General features: G+C 42.2%; 1 protein-coding gene across 1 annotated transcript in view; it reads left to right on the top strand.

The window, feature by feature from the left end:
* Positions 1 to 1,528: 1,528 nt before the first annotated feature.
* CTNNBL1 (catenin beta like 1) overlaps positions 1,529 to 22,096 on the top strand; it is a 177,788-nt gene continuing 157,220 nt past the window's right edge. Inside the window, exon 1 of the mRNA XM_017512250.2 lies at positions 1,529 to 1,651. Coding sequence (XP_017367739.1) covers positions 1,622 to 1,651 — 30 coding nt within the window. The 5' untranslated portion in view covers positions 1,529 to 1,621. The remainder of the gene's footprint in view (positions 1,652 to 22,096) is intronic.

Raw genomic sequence — 22,096 nt, 5'->3', positions numbered from 1 at the left:
CTGGGTTCAAGAGATTCTCCTGTCTCAGCTTCCCAAATAGCTAAGATTAGAGGCACGTGCCATCACGCCTGGCTAATTTTTGTATTTTTTAGTAGAGATGGGGTTTCACCATGTTGGCCAGGCTGGTTTCAAACTCCTGACCTCAAGTGATCTGCCCACCTTGGCCTCCTAAAGTGCTAGGATTACAGGCGTGAGCCACCACACCCAGCCACGCCTGGCCAAAATCCAATCTCTTTACCTTGGCACTCAAAGCCCATTATGAAACCTCTCCTTCTAGTAGGCACTGTACTAGGCTTGGAGGATACAGTAGTGAACATGACATACACACGTCCTGCTTGCATGGAGCTTGCAGTCTAGTAAATAAGGCTGTCAAGAAACAAATAGTCAAGCATTAAACACAAAATTACAGATTGAGATATATACGCCGTAAAGAATAATGAGGAGAGAGGTTGTTTACTTTGACTGAGGATGAGTTGAAGAAGCCATTCTAAGAAAGTGACATTTGAGACACGAAGGATGAGAGAGTTGGATGAGGTGTGGGGCTGATGGCTAGGCAGAAGGGGAGAGGATTTGTCACTTTGAGGAATAATAATTTCTGTATAATTGGAGACAGTGGAGTTGGGATGGGGACCAAAATTATAACTATAAAGGGCACATAAATATAATACAATATATAAATATAATTATAAATATAAAGGGCAGGGCTTATGGAGGAAGGTTTAATTTCCTTCGAAGATGGAGCCTTAAGTCCCAGGAGATTAAGATGCACAATTTGAATGATTCTCTTCCAATTATGGGCAACTTTCTCCTCCAGAAACCTTTCATATCACCTGGGTAGCACCAGGTTCATCTAGTTACTGTCGGATTTTGCATAGATGAATAGACAGAAGCCTAGAGAGGGACATGTGATGCAACAGTTTCTCAGCCAGTAATAGTTGTACAGCCTTGGAACAAGTCGCATTTTGAGCCAGCCCTGTCTGATAGAAATTAATGGAAACCACAAATGAGAGCCACATGTGTAATTTAAAATTTTGTACTAACCACATTTAAGAAGTAAAAAGAAACAGGTAAAATTCATTTTATAATAGATTTATTTGACCCAATCTGGTGTGTATTTTATTTACACTTATAGCACATCTCACTTTGGAGTAGCCATATGTCAAGCTCTCGGTAACCACACGTGGCTACTGGGTTCAAGTATTGGATGGTGCAGTTGGGAGCATCAGTTTCCTTTTCTGTGAAATGAGGACAAGTCACTGAAAACTACTGAGAGCGCACGCTAAGCACCCGGCACTTCGCTCTGAACACAGGGGGCGCACAATCAAGTTTGGTTTCTTTCGGTTTCTGCTCTTCTCCTCCAGTCCCTCCTCTAAGTCTCCGCCCCTTTCCCCGCCCCCTCAGGCTTCAGGCGGAAGCAGCACCGTTCCAAATGCAGCGCACTTTACGGCGGAGCGGCCTTTTACCGCTGTGTGGCCTGCTAGTTTGTCGCGCGCACTTTTGCTCTATTGGCTCTGAGGCCCCGCTCGCCGCACTTTACGGCAGTGTAGCTGGAGCCACTGCAGACGGGCCCGTGGTCTGGGCGTGAGTGGAGGGAACCGGCGTATTTGCTGGGTCGGGTACCATGGACGTGGGCGAACTTCTGAGCTACCAGGTATGAGGGGAAGGGAGGGCCGAGCGACCGCCTTCTTACTTGGGCAAGGGTTGCAGGGGCCAGAGCCCCTTCATCTCACTTCCTTTCGTCTCACTCCCGGGCCCCCTAACTTCTCAAGTCACCCGGGGTCCTAGCCCCTCGTTTTACTTTCCTTCCTAGGCCCTCCAGGGCCCTTTCGATTCGTCCCTTCTCAAGACCTGAGCCCCTCACCTCCTCTTCCTCACCTGGGGGCCTGGTTCCCTGAAACTCCTCTGAAACCCCAGACTATCCTGATTTCCCAACCATGTCCTCTCAGCTCTCATGTCCCCCCAGTCATTGAGGCGATGGTGGTGGTCATGGTGGGAGCGCACTGATCTCTCTTGCATTTGAGCTCCAGCTTCTCCACTGACTGGCGGTGTGGCTTTTGGACAAGTCATTTCCCCCTCTTTGAACCAGGTTTTTGTATCTATGTGGTGGAGACACTAATAGCTGCCTTAGTAGGGCTGTTTGAGGACTGTACCAACTGATGGATATGAAAGCTGGTTTTAAAGTGTGGAAAGCTGTGCTTGTGTTTACTGCGATTTGGAGGAGATGTTGGAAATTCTAGCATGGAATGAGTTTCTAGGAATCTTGCTCAGGGCCCCCGTTGCCTAGGTTACTTGTGGGGAAACTGTACGGGACCTAGAGAGCAGAAAGGATTTGTCCGGTCACTCAGAAACAAGGAGCTGGAATTTGAGCTCAGGTGTCTTGACTTCCACCCCAAAGGCTCCCCCTGTCCCCGCTTTGATTCCATAGGAGGCTCATTGTGAGGGGCAATAGAGCTGCACTACCCAGTGTGGTAGCCACCACGTAGGCTGTTGAATGCTTGAAATGTGACTAGTCTGAATTGAGAAATACTGTAAGTGTGAAGTTACATTTAGGTTGGAGACTAGTATGAAAAAAGTAAAATTTTTCTATTGATTACATGATCGTACTGATAATTACATTGGTTATTGGTCATATTGATTAAACGATCATATTTTGGATAATGGGTGAAATAAAATATACTTAATTTTTAAAATTTTATTTTTTTGTTATTTAGAGACAGGATATTGCTCTGTCGCCCAGGCTGGAGTGCAGTGGCACGATCATTGCTCACAGTAGCCTTAAACTCCTAGGTTTAAGGTATCCTTCCGAGTAGCTAGGACTGCAGGCGGGCATTACTATGTTTGGCTGATTTTTAAATTTTTTGTAGAGACAGGGTCTTGCTATGTTGCCCAGGCTGGTCTCAAACTCCTGGCTTTAAGTGATCTTACCATTTGGCCTCCCAAAGTGCTGGGATTACAGGTGTGAGTCACCACACACCACACCTAGCAAATAAAATATGCTTAAAACCAATTTTTTTTAGTGCAGTGGCACAATCACTGCAACCCCCGCCTCCCGGGTTCAAGCATTTCTTCTGCTTCAGCCTCCTGAGTAGCTGGGATTACAGGCATTTCTTCTGCTTCACCCTCCTGAGTAGCTGGGATTGCAGGCATGCTCCACCACACCCAGCTAAGTTTTGTATTTTTAGTAGAGACGAGGTTTCACAATGTTGGCTAGGCTGGTCTTGAACTCCTGACCTCAAGTGATCTGCTTGCCTCAGCCTCCTGAAGTGCTGGGATTACAGGCGTGAGCCACCATGCTCCGCCTTAAAACCAATTTTAACTGCTCCTCTTGACGTGTTAATGTGTTTACTAGAAAGTTCAAAATCACATAGGTAGTTCAACTTACATTTTTGTTGGACAGCTCTGCAGTCACAAATAGGTGATTAAGAGCTGTGAGTCTGGACACCTAGGTTGCTGGCAATCTCTGTTTTGCTACTAACTGGCTGCTATAAATTTGAACAAAATACTTCTCTATGCCTTGGTTTTCTCATCTTAAATGGGGGGAAAATGACAGTACTGTAGCTGCCTCCCAGGGCTGTTGTGAAGCTGCTGAGAAATGTAAAGTGCTTAGACAATGCTTGCCAAAAAGTAAACATTCAGTAAATATTAGCAGTTATTTCCACACCACTCCCTCAGCCAACATACAAGAAATTGACCCCGGACAGTTAAGACATCATAGGAAAGAACAATTAAGCAATGGAGAGCTATAGAGCCAAGAGAATTTTCTTTTAAAGACACTTTAATTGATAGTGAAAGACAAAGGGAACTAGGCAAGTTGTTGAATAAGTGGTATGCTTGCTTGGAATTTCTAGAATAGCTAGCCCATTAAAGCTAGAAAAGGCTGGCCTTGGTGGCTCACGCCTGTAATCCCAGGACTTTAGGAGGCCAAGGTGGGTGGATCACGAGGTCAGGGGATCAAGACCATCCTGGCCAATGTGGTGAAAACCCATGTTTACTAAAATACACAAAATTAGCTGGGTGTGGTGGTGTGCGCCTGTAGTCCCAGCTACTCGGGAGGCTGAGGCAGGGGAATCGCTTGAACCCAGGAGGTGGAGATTGCAGTGAGCTGAGATCAGGCCGCTGCACTCCAGCCTGGCGACAGAGCAAGACTCCATCTCAAAAAAGGAAAAAAAAATTCATTTGCTCAACACCTACTATGTTGCTCAACAGATATATATTGAACACCTACTGTGTGCAAGGCAATCTATCCACTGGGTATATAACACTGAATAAAAGGCAAGATTCTTGCTTTTGTGGAGCATCTGGTGGGAAGTTACAAGATACTAAGTAAACGTTCAGATTGTGGTAAGTGCTAGGAGGGAATATAGCAGAGTATGCTATAAAATTGCGCTGCTTGGTATAGTAGCCTTTAGGCACGTGCGATTATTGAACACTTAAAAATGTGACTCGTTTCTAACTTAGATCTGCTGCATGTGTAAAATACACACTGGATTTCAAAGATTTAGTATGAAAATAATGTAAAATATCTTACCTTTTATGCTGATTACACATTGAATAAATGATACCACTTAGGATATATTGGATTAAAGAAAATATATTATTAAAATTAATGTTACCTTTAATAAAAGCTTTTAAAATGTGGCTACTAGAAAATGTAAAGTTAGGTAGGTGTTTTGCTTGTGGCTTTTTTTGTATTTTTAGTGGACAGCACTCCTGTAGAGAATAACCCCTGGGAGTTGGGGACAGGACCTTTTACTTTATGTAATGTGGTCAAGGAAGGACACTAAAGGACTGAAGGCTGAGAGGGAGCCAGTCATGTGAAGGGGGCAGAATGATGGAGGCACAGAGAATAGCAAGTGCAGGCATAGGCTATTGGTAGAAGCTGGTGCAGCCTCTTAGAGGACCGGAAAGAGGATCGATGTTGCTGCAACATGGGAAGTGAGCAGGGGAATGGTAAGTGACAAAGCTCAAGATTTAGGCACATGACAAGACTATGTAGGCCTTCCTTGGGGACCATGATAAAGACCTTGCCTTTTATTTTGAGAAATACTGTAGGTAACTTCATTCAACCCACTTGTTTATGGATGAAAAGTGAACCTTAGTCTGATAAAAGGACTCACCTGATGTTGTGGGCCAAGGTGGTGGCCAGAGTTGAAACCAGAATCTTAGTCTCATTATCTTTAATGTTTATACATCTTATCACATTTAATCTTTTTTTTTTTGAGACAGAGTCTTACTCTGTCTTCCAGGCTGGAGTGCAGTGGTGCAATCTCAGCTCACTGCAACCTCTGCCACCCAGGTTGAAGCGATTCTGCTGCCTCAGCCTCCCGAGTAGCTGGGACTACAGGTGTGTGCCACCATGCCTGGCTAATTTTTTGTATTTTTAGTAGAGACGGGGTTTCACCATGTTGGCCAGGATGATCTTCATCTCCTGACCTCGTGATCCGCCCACCTTGGCCTCCCAAAGTGCTGGGATTATAGGCGTGAGCCACTGCACCCGGCACCACATTTAATCTTAATGACAATACTTAATATATTAATATGTTAATATAGGAACCTTCATTTTAAAGATGAGGAAATAGGTATACAGAATAAAAAAGTGTCCAGATTCACACAAGTGAAATGTACCTCAAGGTTTCCAATCTAAGTAGCTTTGTTTCATGATCATAAACATTTGTTTACTGTGTTATTCCAAAAGTATTTTGCTGTGTCAGTCTGACCCCTTTCCCCCTCACCAAGAGCAAATGTGCCTAGCCAGTCTACAGGTAGATTGGGGTCTCCACAGGTCAATTTTCCTGAACTACAAAATATTACTTGCCTTCCTTATCCTGGATCTTGGCCTTTACATGTTCTATTGTATCTGAGGGTTCAACCTAAGAGTTTTGAAATGCAAATATGTTGGTTGTACAATAAGGAACTACCATAGTAGAACTCATTTAATTCAGGTTGACAACACTGAACTGAACCTGGTGACAGGGCTGAAGCCTCCTGAATCTGCTACTGGAGAGCACCTTCATTTTGCCAGCCTAGGGCTGGCGTGCTTATGTCCAGCTGGCCTTCCAGAAGCATCTTCTTCCCCATTGTGGGTCCCCTGCTTTGGCTAATTGACTGGCCAGAGCCATTCGAGAGGTGAGAGGCCCACTCTTTAGGCACCGAAAACCAGTTCTAGGCCCTTGCTCAGCGAAATATCCTCAATTCAAGGCTAAGTTTCGGAACACAAATTTGGAATCATGGTCTAAGGCTTGGAAAGCAGCACTGGTTCCAAAATCCACTTCCAGACCTTATTCAGGCCCTGGCTTCGTTATACCACCTGGCTTGTAGCTCAGAATCCTGGTCTTATTTCCAGCCCTGTTCATTTCCTACATATGCCATTCATTCAGTTTCCTTTTTGTAAGATCCAGGTCCACTCTTCCTGTTCCTAAAAGATGGTGCAGTCTGGAATCTAGTTCATAATCAGCCACACCCATCCTCTTGTAGAAAGTCATGAGTTTATGGATGCAAAAGCTCTTTGAGGCCAGGTGTGGTCGTTCACTCCTGTAATCCTAGCACTTTGGGAGGCCGAGGCAGGTGGATTGCTTAAGTCCAGGAGTTCTAGACCAGCTTGGGCAACATGGTGAAAACCTGTCTCTACAAAAAGTACACAAATTAGCTGGGCATGGTGGTGTGTGTCTGTAGAGGCTGAGGAGTGAGGATCACTTGAGCCTGGGAAGCAGAGGTTGTGCTGAGCCGAGATCGTGCCACTGTGCTGTAGCCTGGGTGATGGAGTGAGACTCTTTCTCCAAAAAAAAAAAAAAAACCACCCCACCTTGAAAACAGTAACATTGTATAGACATGAAAGATGCTTTACTTACCAGCATGATCTATCTAAATCCTCTTAACAATCCTGTGAGGAAGGTACTGTTTTCCTGAACTACAGAATACTACTTGCCTTCCCTATCCTGGATCTTGGCAGCTAGATCATAGTCCCTGTTGTACAGATGAGAAAACTGAGGTACAGAAAAAGCACCTGACCCACCTTAAGGCATCTAACCAGGTAATGGCAAGGCCAGGGTACCCAGACAGTCTCATTTCATAGTTGGAGCTCCTAACCACTGTGCTGTACTGCCTGCCTGCTATATGCCAGATGCAGAACCAAAGTGTTTTCAGACGAATTATCACATTTAATTCTCAACGTGGCCTCTGAGGTAGGCAGCATGCCTGTATTCCAGGAAAGGAAACTCAAGCTAGAGCCGTCAAGCTGCCTACCGAAAGCCAGACAGTCAGTAAGGAGCAGGGCCAGAACTGAAGTGAAACCTACTGAACAACCAGATGTAGTTTTCCATTTTGTTTTCAGATTTGAACGTTTTAAAAATTGAGGTATAGTCCACATGTAGAGGAATGCATACATCTTATGAGCCTTTGTTTATAGTTATCATTTACAGAGTAGACTTAGTATGACCACTGAAGTTTGCTTCTTGGGGACATAAGGAAACAAAATTGAACATCCCTATCCCTAGTGTTTGATTCAGTCTCCTGTGGGACTTTAGATTCGGCGTTTCTAACTGGATCGCAGGTGATGCTGATGCTGAGCTCTGTGATTCCCTGGTCTAAAATGATCTACCTTCCTTTAAAAATTTTCCCCAGCCAAGACATTCTCCTTCCCTCTTGTGGGCCTTGGTTTGCAGATTTGGGAGCTTAAGTTGTATTTTTTCCCTGCCATTCAACATATTGAGAGCCTATCACTTAATCTTTCTGGGCCTCAGTTTCCTCATATGCCTAATGAAGGGATTAAGTAATGACTCTCTCTGAGGCCCCTTCTAGCTTAAAAATTCTGTGGTACTAATTATTTAGACCAGGGGCTCCAGAGGTTTCAAGGGATAAAAAACGCTTCATGTGGTAGACTGAGTGGGGCCGAGAATCTGGGAGATTTGGGTTTTAATCCCACTTTTATCATTACTTATCTGGGTGACTCAGGACAAGTCACTTTCCTACTCTGTACATTGTTTTTTTTTTTTCAGTCACTTGTAAAATGAGGAAACTGGTTTCTCATTTTGACTTCTGGTTCTTTTCATTTCCAAAATTCAAAAACTAAGATGTATGCCGTTTCTAAAATTTAGAAACTAAACCAGGAAATATATCATGTAGTGTCCAGAAATGATTATTAAAAGTATTTAACATTTTTTGGGGTACTTGCTGCCTACCTCAGAGGGCACGTTGGGCAACTTGGTGGGAAGATTCCAATTTTCTGCTGAGATTGGTTCTTCTACAAGTAATAGAGATAGACACTGAGTGCCTCAGTGTGTGCCATCTATCCTTGACATATGTTAACTATTCACTTGAGAAAGCAGGAGAATTACAATATGGGCAGGAGGTGGTGGAAAAAGTCTTCAAGAGGAAACCCGTTATGTTCCCAATATGGAAATGTACTTTTGTGATGCCTTCAGGCTTAGACATCTCATCAAGAAGTGTGCCCAGCAGTGCCTTGGCTGAGAAGTTTCTGGTGGCATAGGTGCGTGTATGAACTCCAGGGCACTCTCATTAATTCTGATTCTACAGATGTGTGGAAAAAGTTCTTGCCTCCAAAGTTTTTCAATAAAGAATTCACATTTAGTGCAGCTTGTGACATGAGAGGTATTCTTTTTGAGGCAAATTGGGGTCAGGGACCCTTGGTTTTGGTGATATTGCGGACACCCACTCCTCTTGCCATCTGTCAGTAATATCTTAGCATATCTCTTGGATTGCAGGGGCTTACAGAAATATCTAAACTTGCTCCTTTCCTCCTATTTTTTTCTTTTGAAATAAAAATTTAAATGATAATAAAGTGATAGAAACAGTGTTAAAGGAAATACTTGAGAAGAGGAAAACTGTATCACCCTCATTCAGTCAATGTTTTTCTCTTTCCACAGTCCTTATGTATTTTGCGGGGCTGGAACTATTGCATATATACTATTTTATATTCTATGTTTTTAATTTAACATTGTCAGGAGTATTTTCTGTGTTGCTACATAGCCTTCATGTTATTTTTAGTATTTGCCTACTTTTTGCTTGAGTGATAGACCATTTTTCCTAAATTGTTCTTTCATAATTGGATATTTAGGTGATTTTCAGGTTTTTGCTCTTGGAGATAACATTGTAGTGAAGTTCTTTGTTCATGTAGCATTTTTTTCCTTCCCATGTGTCATTAGTAATTACCATGTGTGATCTCCTATGCTAAGTATTACATGTACTAAAATTATTATGACATGGAGCATGGACCTTAAAGAAGAATTCATAATGTAAGGAGTGAGACAGACATTTAAACAACTAACTGTATGAATAAAAGTATTATGGGAGCACAATGGAAGGAACGATTAGGTATGGAAAGGGGATGTATTGATGGGGATGGATGTGGTTTGGTCATTGAAGAAAAAGAAGATAACACTGGAATCCTAGCCTTGATGAATGGGTAGGAATTCTGTGGGTGGTAAAGGACACTGGGACAGTGGTTCTTGACTGGGATTATTAAGAGCAAAAGCAGGGGACTTAAATGTTCAGAGCATTGGGTAAATGCAGCAATGGGTAAAAAGTAAGGAGTGGCTGGAGAGGATGGGGGTTATCTCAGCTATAGATGTGTGACACTACCTAGTACTCACATGAAATGAATCCTTGATCAGCTCACAGTGCTAACAGTATGTGTGTATTCCAATTTTATTACAATCTTTTTCTTTTCTTTCTTTTTTAAAATAGAACCAGGGTCTCCCTGTGTTGTCCAGGCTGGTCTTGAACTCTTGGACTCAGGTTATTCTCTTGCCTCAGTCTCCCAAAGTGTTGGGATTACAAGTGTGAGCCACCATGCCTGGCCCCCGTTTTATTACAATCTTGATAGTACTAGTTGTCAAACTTAATTTTTTCCACGAATCTAGTAGGTATATAAAAGACTAGTTCAAGGTTGCTTTAGTAAGCATTATATTTTCTTGTGTGAGTTTATCATTTGTATTATGTGCTTCATAAGGTAGTAGTTGTAATTTTGTAATTGAGCTTTTCTGTTTTGTGGGTTTTTGTTGTTGTTGTTGCTGTGTGTATAAGAAACATTATAAAAATCTGAACACCAGTGGTCAAATACATCCATTCTGTGAAGGCCTCTTCCCTGTAGCCCTAAGAATATGATTCCAATCATGAAGCCATTTTATATAGGCTCTTTTTGCATGTCCGTTTAGTACATTTTGAAGTTACTTTTTGTTAGCAGTGAGACTATAACAGATAAGGAGGACCAGAACAAATACAGAACTATTCGCATTGATAACATTTCAGACTGTTTTTCTCTTTCATCTCCTGAGTGATTTTTTTCAAGTTCACTTCCTCCCTTTGCATTCTTCTCATCTTTTCTTTCTTCTGGCCCATTCTTCTCACACTTACGAAACACATTATATTTACATGCCTCCTTACACACATTCTTTACTAAACTGTAGACTTAGAGGCGAGGACTAGTGCCTAGCAGAGCATCTCAGCTGTAGTTAATGTCTAATACGTGGTTGTTAATGATAGAATGAACCGGGACGTGCCTTCCAATATGCCCTGGTTGTTTCCCTTTCTGGAAAGCCCTTGCTCTACTACATCTAGCTTGTTGGCCTGCATCTCCGTGCTTTCATGTCGGACTTCAAGAAAATTGTGTTCACACCTGATACTTCAGTTCCTTAATCATTTTTCTCTTATTATTATGTCTTGCCACCTGTGCTACAAAACCTGTGTTATTTGCTTTTTAACTTTTTATATTGAATTAATTTTAAACTTAGAGAAAATTATAAGAATAGTACTTTCCATATATTCCTCATCCAGCTTCCCCTACAGTTAACATATAACCATTATATAAAGATCAAAACTAGGAAATCAATATTCATGTAATACTAGTAACTGCATACTCAATTTAGATGTCATCAGAGTTTTCACTACTGGTCCTTTTTCCATTTCAGGTTGCTATCCAGGATCCCACGTAACGTTTGTCATATTTCCTTAGTCTTCCCTTGTCTTTCATTTTTGAAGAGTACTGGTCGGTTATTTTGTAGCATATCCAAAACCTACGTTCTTGAAGCTGTCAGTGCTATCTTTTGCCAGAGATTTTCTTGGGCCTCATTATTCTTGACTCTTCACTAGAATCTTCTTCATCATTTTAGAAGAACTCATTCGTTCTTCTCCTTTCAGCATCTTTTTGCAGACAGCTCTAAGTTCACTATCCCTGATTAATGTTTCATGTGTCTACTGAACATTCTGGCCAGATGTTCAGATATCACGTAATTCTTTGCTTCCTCCCCTGCCTATCCTCATGGCCAACTTTGCATTTTAGTCGGGGGTGTTGACGTTCAGCAGACTTGAAAGGAGCCTTGGAGCTGTTTCTCAAAGATAAAAGGGCTCAAAGATGAAAGACAAGGTTCTTTTCTTTTTTTTTGAGATGGAATTTCGCTCTTGCTGCCCGAGCTGGAGTGCAGTGGCGCGATCTTGGCTCACTGCAGCCTCCGCCTCCCGGGTTCAAACAATTCTCCTGCCTCAGCCTCCCAAGTAGTTGGGATTACAGGCATGCAGCACCATGCCTGGTTAATTTTGTATTTTTCGTAGAGACAGGGTTTCTCCATGTTGGTCAGGTTGGTCTCAGCCTCTCAACGTCAGGTGATCTGCCTGCCTTGGCCTCCCACAATGCTGGGATTACAGGTGTGAGGCACTGTGCCCAGCCGTGGGTCTTTTCTTCATGGATTGTACAAGCTCATGAACACAGAGCCTGCTTCTCTGTCAGGAATAAAGAAGGTGTTAGGATATGAAAATGATCAACTCACAGTTTTTGCTTTCTTGGAGCTTGCAGTCTAATGGGTCTATACCCCAGATTTGAAATCCAGGTAGAGTGTCAGTGCTGTTATGGAGCCGTGAAGAAGATGTGGTGGCACAAAGGCACAAGCAGCTCTGCCGCGGGGAAGTTGGGAAAGGCTTTATGGAGGAAGGGCTGCATCTTCAGGAGTCTTTTCTCCATCCCTTCCCTTCTGTTCCAACCACTACCACCTTAGTTTAGACTTTTAAGACTTTGTTGACAGAGTGTAGTGGTTCACACCTGTAATCCCAGCACTTGTGGAGGCTGAGGTGGGAGGATCTCTTGAGCTCAGGAGTTGGAGACCAGCCTGGGCAACACAGTGAGACCTTGTCTCTTAATAATAAAAAAAATAATTAGCTGGGCATGGAGGTGCATGCCTGTAATTCCAGCTACTGGGGATGCTGAAGTGGGAGGATTGCTTAGACCAGGAGGTTGATGTTGCAGTGAGCAGTGATCACACCACTGCACTCCAGCCTGGGTGACAAAGCTAGATCCTGTCTCAAAAAAAGAGACTTTGTAAAATAAGTAGCCTCCTGGGTGGTCTTACTTTTATCAGTGCGGATCTTGTGTTGGCATGGTGAATGTGGGTTTATTTCCTTTATTAGGCCAACAGAAAACACTCTTCTTTAGTCATAGACTTCAGTACCACCTATTTCAGTTTCCTTGGAGATAGCGTCCTTGGTCCTCTTAGTAAGTTGCCTTGCTAATTTTGCAGGTGAACTTGATGAAAACAGCCACACCTTTCTGCAGTCTCTCACTAGTTGTCATTGTTTAAATTGAGGGATTGAATGTATAAAGTTAGCCCAATAGAAAACTTTTCCTATATAAAAATGACTTCATTGGAGAATGTGGATGGTTCACAATAGCTTGTCAGCACTGTTGGAGAAAATACTTCAAAGCACTTGCCCTTCTGGGTGTGCCTGGTAGGCATCCTTTAATGTTTAGTGTAGTGCATGAACACGAACTCTGGGTCAGACTGCCTGCAACGGAATCCCAGCTCTGCTACTTGCTAGCTGTGGGATCTTGGGCCAGTTAATTAACCTCTTTAAGCCTCAGGTCTTCATCTTTAAAATAGAGATTGTATAATAGTGTCTATCTCTATGTAACCATCTTTTAAAATATTTCTGCTTTACCATCTTTTTTAAAAATAAAGGATTAAATGAGACACTTTGGATAGTTCTAAGTAGTACAGTGCCTGACAGTAAGTGTTAGCCATTAATTTTCATTATTTATCTTATTACTAATAACACACATGCTACAGCAACATGGCAGATTTAAAAAAAAAATTCTACAAAGTTGCCTCAGTATTCCTAAGGTCATGGGTCCCTTGAAGATTAAGGTTTAGAATCCTGTACAAAGAAATGAGAACAGTTTGTTACCCACACATGCCACAGTATAGAAATGGTCACAGTAGGTTAAAATACAGCCTTATTCCACCACAGGTAGCAGTTGTTGATATCAAGAATTATGTCATCACCACAGTAATTCTTTTCCCCTGGTCTCTTTAATATTACTACGATATCTCAGTTTTCCTATTTTCTAGCGCCAGGAAATCTCATTTACAAATTACTCCTTCCTTTGTCTTTTTTTCCCCCCACTAAGCACCCTAAAGGAAATGGTTGGGTTTGGTCTGAGTCTTGTACAGCTGTAAAGAAATTGGAATTAGGAGAAGATGTAGTAGGAATTCTGATACTCCTTTTACCTTCTCCAAGGTCAGCCAGTTAGCTCTTTAGTATTTCAGCTGAATATCAGCATCCCTTGGAGATATTGAGGATTTGGTTCCAGACCACTCCAGTAAAGCAAGTCATATGAATTTTTTGGTTTCCCAGTGCATATTGAAGTTCTTTTTACACTATACTGCAGTCTAATAAGTGTGCAATAGTATTACGTCTAAACAGTGTACATAATTTAACTAAAAATGCCTTTTTAAAATTCTTTTTATTTTTTTATTTTTTAATCTACCAAAATATAAAAATGCTTTGTTAAAAAATGCTAACCATCATCTGAGCCTTCAGCAAGTTGTGGTCTTTTTGCTGGTAAATGGAGGGTCTTGCCTCGTTTTGATGGCTGCTGACTAATTAGGGTGGTGGTTGCTGAAGGTTGGGGTGACTGGCAATTTCTTAAGACAGCAATGAAGTTTGCTCCCTCTGTTGACTCTTCCTTTCATGAAAGATTTCTCTGTAGCAAGCTGTGCTGTTTCACAGTGTTTTAACCACAGTAGAACTTCTTTCAGAGTTAGAGTCAGTTCTCTTAAACCGTGCTGCTTTTTTATCTAAGTTCATATAATATTCTAAATCCTTTGTTGTCATTTCAACAATGTCCATAGCATCTTCACTAGGAGTAGAGTTTATCTCTAGAAGCCACTTTCTTTGCTCATCCATGAGAAACAACACCTCATCCATTCAAATCTGATCATGGGATTGCAGCAATTCAGTCACATCTTCAGGCTCTGCTTCTAATTCTAGTTTTCTTGCTGTTTCCACCACATCTGCATTTACTTCTTCCACTGAAATCTTGAACCCCTCAAAGACGTTCAGGAGGATTGGAATCAACTTCTTCTAAACAACTGTTAATGTTAATGTATTGTCCTCCTCCCATGAATCATGAATGTTTTTGATGGCATCTAGAGTGATAAATCCATTTCCAGAAAGTTTTCAATTTATTTTGCCCGGATCCATTAGAAGAATCACTATCCATGGCAGCTGTAGGCTTATGAATGCATTTCTTAAATATTAAGTAATAAGACTTGAAAGTTGACATTATTCTTTGATCCATGGGCTGCAGAATGGATGCTGTGTTTGCAGGCATATAATTAACAATCTTCTTGTACATCTTTGTCAGAGCTCTTGGGTGACCAGATGCATTGGCAATGAGCAGTAATATTTTGGAAGAAACCCTTTTTTTCTGAGCAGTAGGTCTTAACAGTGGGCTTAAAATATTCAGTAAACAATGCTGTAAACAGATGTGCTGTCATTTAGTCTTTGTTCTATTTCTAGAACACAGGCAGGGTAGATTTAGCATAATTCCCAAGGGCCCTATCAAAATGGTGAATTAGCATTGGCTTCAGTTTAAAAGTCACCAGCTGCATTAGCCCCTAACAAGAGCATCAGCCTGTCCTTTGAAGCTTTGAAGCCAGGCATTGACTCTCTAGCTGTGAAAATCCTAGATGGCCTCTCTTCCAGCAGAAGGCTATTTTGTCTACATTGAAAATCTGTCGTTTAGTGTAGCCACCTTCATCAATGATCTTAGCTAGTTCTTCTGATTAACTTGCTACAGCTTCTATGTCAGCACTTCTGGGTTCGCCTTGCACTTTCATGTTATGGAAGTGGCTTCTTTCGTTAAGCCTTAAATAAGCCTCTGCTAGCTTCAAACGTTTTTTGTGCAGCTTCCTCACCTCTCTTAGCCTTCATAGAATTGAAGAGAGTTAGGGTCTTACACTGGATTAGGCTTGGCTCAAGAGAATGTTGTGACTGGTTTGATCTTCTATCCAGAGCACTAAGACTCTCCATATAAGCAGTAAGGCTCTTTAGCTTTTTTAGAATGATAAAGCTTTTTTACTGTTCATATGTTTACTAAAGTAGCACTTTTAATATCCTTCAAGAGCTTTTTCTTTGCATTCACACTTTTCTGTCTGGTAGAAGAGGCCCTGCTTTTGGCCCATTATAACTTTCAACTTCCATTCCTCACTAAAGCTTAATCATTTAGAGCTTTTGATCTAAAGTGAGAGATGTGAGACTCTTAGTTTCACTTGAACACTTAGGGCCATTGTGGGGTTATTAATTACTTAATGTCAGTGTTGTTGTGTCTCAGAGAATAGGGAGACCTGAGGAGAGAGAGAAAGGGGAGAAGCTGGTTGAGGCAGTCAGAATGCACACGTTTAATTGATTAGGTTTACCGTCTTACTTGAGCATGGTTTGTGGTGCCTTAAAACAAAGTAGTAATATCAAAGGTCACTGCTCACAGATTATCATAACAGATACGATAATAGTGAAAACGTTTGAAACATTGCAGTAATTATCAAAATGTGACACAGACATGAAGTGAACATAGGATTTTGGAAAAATGGCAGTGATAGACTTTTCTTTTCTCTTTTCTTTTCTTCTTTTCTTTTTTCTTTTTGAGACAGGGTCTTGCTCTGTTGCCCAGGCTGGAGTGCAGCAGCAGGATCACAACTTGCTGCAGGCTTGACCTCCTGGGCTCAAGCAGTTCTCCTGCCTCAGCCTCCGGAGTAGCTGAGACTATAGGTGTGTGCCACCATGCCCAGCTAATTTTTGTATTTTTTGTAGAGATGGGGTTTTGGCATATTGTCCAGTCTGGTCTCAAACTCTTGGGCCCAAGCAATCTGCCAACCTCAGCCTCCCAAAGTGTTGGGATTACAGGTGTGAGCTACCGTGCCCAGCTAATAGATTTTCTTGATGCTGGGTTTCCACAAATCTTCAATTTGTAAAACACACAGTATCTGCAAAGGGGGTAAAAATGAGGTATGCTTGTAATTCAAAACTAGTTTCCATAGAATTCCAGCAGTGACTGATCTGAAAATGTTTTAGCCTAAACTTTAGAACTCCAGCTCCATTGTGGGTTGGTAAATGGAAATTAGCTTCTCTTCATCCTGGAGTTCAGTGAAGGATCTAGTGAGACTACTGCAGTGCCTTTCTGTCTTTTAACTCATTTTGGATTATCAGCTGCTTGTAAGCAGATTATCTACATTGCCTCTTTGGACTTCCTTTTAACTAGCTACCCAGCAATATCTAGAGGCACTGAACTAAGAAGGAGTTGAAACCAAGCAAAGTATCATGATGCTTCTCTCTGAATATATCTGACTTTATTCTGAAAGCAGGCATGATTGATTAGTGAACAGTTTTTTTTTGGCATTATTATTTTTATTGCAGATTCTAGCTTCATGTTTGGCATTATTCATGTGCTCATTCTGTTAATACATAAAATTGAAGGTTGATTACATTTCTTTATTTGAACCCTCTCTTTCCAGTTAAGAGCATTTGAGTTTAAAAGTTCTTTTGCGATCTTTGATAGTTAAACATTAGCAGCACATCAGTCCTCTGCTGGTATATAATGTTGGAATGTGATTTTCTTTGCATCTTTGCATAAAAAGAAACAAATTGTCTTTTGCTCTCAACATCAGTGCTTCTGTAATAGGATTAATGATGAGGGGAACTTTTAAGCATCTCATGGTTACATGGTTATTCACAGAGAAGCTGAAACATGAAACGGGGGCTCTGGCCAGGAGTCCCTCTGTTGAGCAAGGGAAGGTAGAGATGCCAAAGGACTAACAGAATGCTGAAACTTGCAATAAAGCAGGACAAGAAAAAGACATTAGTGTTGTTTGAGGGTTGTAGCTGAAAGAAACCCATAATGAGGTTCCTTTTTTAAAAAGGTGGCACAAGTTGTATTGAATTGTACTAACCCCTTATTTTTCTGGTGTCTTGGGAATATGGGGTGCTCTTCAGAAGCAGACTTTCTAGGTAACTGAAGCTTTTATGTGGTGTTAGAGTGCTAGAACAGGTTGCATCCTAAGAGATGATCTAGTCCAGCTTCATCTTTGTACACACAGGTAAACCAGAGAGCCCAGAGAAAGAAATCACTTTAGGACCCCAACTACTTGGTGATAAAATGGGGTCCAGGGCAGTGCTTTGTTTACATTGAAGCTTCCTCTTTCCCATGTGCAAAACAAGTATTTGTCATCATTTAATATGGAGATCTTTCTAAAACATAAACATTCTTGCATTTCTCAGTAGGACACACTCGGTCTCAGGAGCATCAGTATGAGTACAGGATAGTTGTGCCTGGATTCTCTGATGACCTTTTGAAATGTGGAAAACTTCTACTCCTGTACTCTGGAATAGTAGGGATTTTGAGTTCTTGCGCCCACTTTGTGTAGTTTGCATGCACTTCCTTGGTGTCAGCTGTCACTCCTTAGTGCTTGTTTGATAAGATATGTGACCTCTGAGGCCTTTCTTGCCCATTCTTTTAATGGTTTTGAAAAGTAGAGATGGTTGAATGAATGAAGCATTACTATTCTTGGTCATTTTTGGATGAACTACAAAACTTTAGAGCTCTGCTGCTAGACACCCAAAGTCTGTGAGATACTAGAGATCGTTTTAGCCTGAGTTGTCGTTTATTTTCGATGCAGCTTTTCCTCCAGCATCTCTTTGCCCCCCACTGCCATCTTGGGGACTAGAGAACATCTGAGCAATTACTGTCATCCACTAATCATGAGTCTTTTAAGAGAAACTAGTTCACAAATAGGGGCTTACCCTGGCCTTCTTTGGAGTGCCCCTTTCTTTCATGGTTGCTTATCTTTCTGGAGAGTAGCCATTTACCTGTCTGATTGCCTTAACCCCGTATCTTTTAGCCAGGCTTATATCCAAATACACACACCCACAGGCCCATGGAATCTAACTGTATCAGTCACCTGAGACCCTGTCTGCTTGTGCACCAGTTTATGCCTCTGCTCACTTCTTGTCTTGTTCCTGACTCTTGACTCTCTATCATATCCTACCTTTCCTTTCCCATCCCTCCAACTTACACACCAGTTTCTTTAGGCTTGGTATTTACATGTGCTCTCTGGCTACCAACCCAGAGTCCATTATTAAGGACTGCATGGTTGGGACTGGAGCTGCCACATACAGTATGCCTCATATGGTGTACCCTACCCTCGTTGGACCTTTAAGACCCAGCTTTTGGCCCTAGCCCATTATCTGGCCCATCAGATCTTCCTGTGTGAAAGGACAGTTTGAGCAAAACCCTGCCCAAGAAGCTTACAGATTTTCCAGTTCTGCAGCCTTGACAGTCTGTGAGTTCTCCATCTCAGTCTTATCTCTCTTTGCCATAGTTTCTTCATCATTCACCAGGGGTTGGTGAGGAAATAGGATGTTGTTTACCATTGTTTCTAGGGCATTGATACATATGCTCCTAGTCAGGCTGTGAGACAATCCAGATTTTGGGGGGTTAGCAAATTTCGTTTGGATTAGCGCTCCATATTGAACCTGTCGTTCTTTAATCATTCTGCACATATTTATTAAATGCCTACTAAATGTAAGGTATTATACTAGACACTGGGAATAGAGGGCTAAACAAGACAGTTGTAGCCCCTGTCTTTATGGAACTTAGATCTGGGGACACAAGACAGACAATAAATAACAGTACCTAAACAAGCAAACACATACTAGATAAACAAGAACAAGAGAATTTCAAATAGGATTGTGAAGGAAAAAAAAATAGACTGATGTAGTAGAGTGATGGGGGAGCAGTGGCTGTTTAATTTGGAAGGTTCTAGAAGGCCTCTTTAAGAGGTGACATTTGAGCTGTGAACTAAACAATGAGAAAGATCCAGACATATAACAAGCTGTGGGACTAGCAGTGAAGATCAAGGGAAAAGCCAAAACAAAAACTCTGAGGTGGGAACAGACTTGTCATGTACAGCCAGAGCTTGGTGAGTGAACGGGGGACAGTTGAGATAAGGACAGAGGGGTCAACTGCAGGGAGGTGGGAGAATCCTAACATTTTTGAACTTTATTCCTAGCACAGTAGGAAGCCATTAGGGGTTTAAAGCTGTGGAGTGACACAATTTTGTTTATGTTTTAAAAGATCGCTGCATCTGTAGAATGAAGAATTGTAGAGGAGCATTCTGGCCAACTTAGCTGTTGAAGGGTGTGGAATTCACCCTTGTGCTGCAGAGGGCCACAGCTGAAGCTGTGCTGTCCCTGGGATAATTGCTTTCCCGCCTAGGTTGTTTTCAGAATCTCCACTTCTAAACATTTAATCTGTGTTTTGGCTTAATCAAGAAGCAGCTCTCTCCTAGTGCCAGGCTTGGCTCAGAAAATGTGGGCATGGTGCCTTTTGTTGAGCACCCTGGCCTGGAGAGAATGGAGAAAGCAGCCCCTCGTGGCCTGAGGACAATGCAGCTGACCCTCAGCACCTGGTAACTTGTAGAGAAGCTTTGGAACCTATAAACTTGATGTGCTTCTGCAAAACAGTTGCAGATGGTCTGAAGTGATGATTAAATATCGCTGCCGCTTTGCCCACATCTGCTGTGGCCATCCCCTCCATGTCTGGTTTTACATTACAGTGGGTAATTAAGGGGACAACAACCATTTCTGGTTGCTTCCAGCACATCTCTTTCAGTTGGCTTATGGGGAGATGACAGTTTCTGTCAGTTGTGTAAGTGACTGTATTGAGCAGCGATTGTGAATGGCTACTTTTTGTGTTCAAAATAATGCTAATAAATACAAAACACCCAAACTTAAAAAGAACTGTCCCTAATGAAAGGGAATAATTGCCTGGCTTTGCTGTCTCTGCTGGATCGCCAGTGGGAGTTCTGCCATCGAACTTGTCAGAGTTGGTTGGCAGGGACTTTTTCTCCTGAGTTAGCACATAGAGATCTGAACAGCCAGAGATAACATGAATTAGCAAAGATGCAAGCATATCTGCAGAGGAGCAGATTTCCTTCCGACCAGAGGTGCCGTTGGTGGGCATCACCCTAATTTTCAATGCATCTCTTAGGGCTGATGACAGGACTTTTCAGCAAATTTTAAAAAATGACTTAAGCACCACCTGAGCTGGGCAGTTTTTATAAGATTGTGAAGTTTCAAAGGGCCTCAGGCTGCTAAGCCTGCCAGTGTAAAGTCACTGAATATTATCTCCCTGGCTCCTCACTGGGGATCCTTATACCTCACTCAGCATGATGAACTTGGAAATTTGGAGACAGAAATTTGTATGCTTCTACCTCTACCTCATTTTTTTTTTTTTTTTTGGACTGAAGAGTTCTTCCATTCCCATAGAACTTGCAAGGACACAGAGGGCTCAGTGGGGGAAAAAGATGGCATGTGCCTCTGGCTAACGTGACTTGTGCGAGTGGTTGCGTGGGGATTCCATAATGAAGATTGCAAATCACTTCCCATTCTCTTGGAGCCTGTCCCATAATTAGAAGATTAAACATTTTGTTTAAATTGATAATTTTTCCCCCTCCCTTCTCTGAGTGCTTGAAACTACCATTAGAGCAGGATGGAGACTGGTTAACTGTCTGATTGTCAGCAGGTGGTTAAGGAAGTCTTATTTTAATTAAAAAAGCAATTTTTAGCTGTGCTTCACCTTGTGTGAGGCAGAGGCACCTCTGACCGTGTGAACTTTCTGATTGCTGAATGTGGTGAGCATAGTTTTTCTCAGGAGCATGACACCAAGCCTAGTCAGATAATAGCATGAGGTAGGTGTGCAGCTGGCCTTAAGGTATTGCATTAATGGCAGATTTGCCCTTCATTTGACAGATTGACTTTGTGTTTATGAGAAGGGCACCACTTACAGGGATGGCATGTTCCTGAATTGAAGTAAGTGCAAAGCAGCTTATGGAGGAGCATGGAAATTTTCCTACTTTTTTTTTTTTTTTTTTTGAGACAGAGTTTCACTCTTGTTGTCCAGGCTGGATGCAATGGTGCAGTCTTGGCTTACTGCAACCTCCACCTCTTGGGTTCAAGCAATTCTCCTGCCTCAGCCTTCTGAGTACCTGGGATTACAGGCATGCGCCATCATAGCTGGCTAATTTTGTATTTTTTTGTAGAGATAGGGTTTCTTCATGTTGGTCAGGCTGGTCTTGAACTCCCTGCCTCATCAGGTGATCTGCCTGCCTTGGCCTCCCAAAGTGATGGGATTCCAGGCGTGAGCCACTGCACCCAGCCTTGAAATTTTTCCTACTTTTAGTGAAATAAAAGAATATATGTTTTTTCCATCCCATGAAACCCAGCCAAAAGAACAAAACAAAGGGGATGGGATCTACTCCGTGTCAAAGTCCACTGAGAACCAGGCTTTGTGCTGTTCCATTTATGTATGTTATCCCATCTCATCCTAAAGGCAACCCTGGGAAGTCAGTATTCTTAGTTCCATTTTGCAGATGAGGAAAGGAAGCTCACAGAGGTTTAGTAACTTGCCCAAAGATACCCAGTAATTAGATTGTGGAGACTTCTTCCGAAAGTAGGTGAAAGTAGAGAAGAGCAAGAACAAGAAGAAGAAGGAAGAAAGAAGAAAGCGGGGGGGAAAGGGGAAGAAAAAAGAAGGGACCTTTAAGAATAAACTGCAGGCCGGGCGCGGTGGCTCAAGCCTGTAATCCCAGCACTTTGGGAGGCCGAGGCGGGTGGATCACGAGGTCAAGAGATCGAGACCATCCTGGTCAACAAGGTGAAACCCCGTCTCTACTAAAAATACAAAAAATTAGCTGGGCATGGTGGCGCGTGCCTGTAATCCCAGCTACTCAGGAGGCTGAGGCAGGAGAATTGCCTG

Source organism: Cebus imitator, unplaced genomic scaffold (genome assembly GCF_001604975.1).
Source record: "Cebus imitator isolate Cc_AM_T3 unplaced genomic scaffold, Cebus_imitator-1.0 Scaffold18, whole genome shotgun sequence".
NCBI classification, from domain to species: domain Eukaryota; kingdom Metazoa; phylum Chordata; class Mammalia; order Primates; family Cebidae; genus Cebus; species Cebus imitator.
This window is presented reverse-complemented; position numbering and strand designations above follow the sequence as displayed.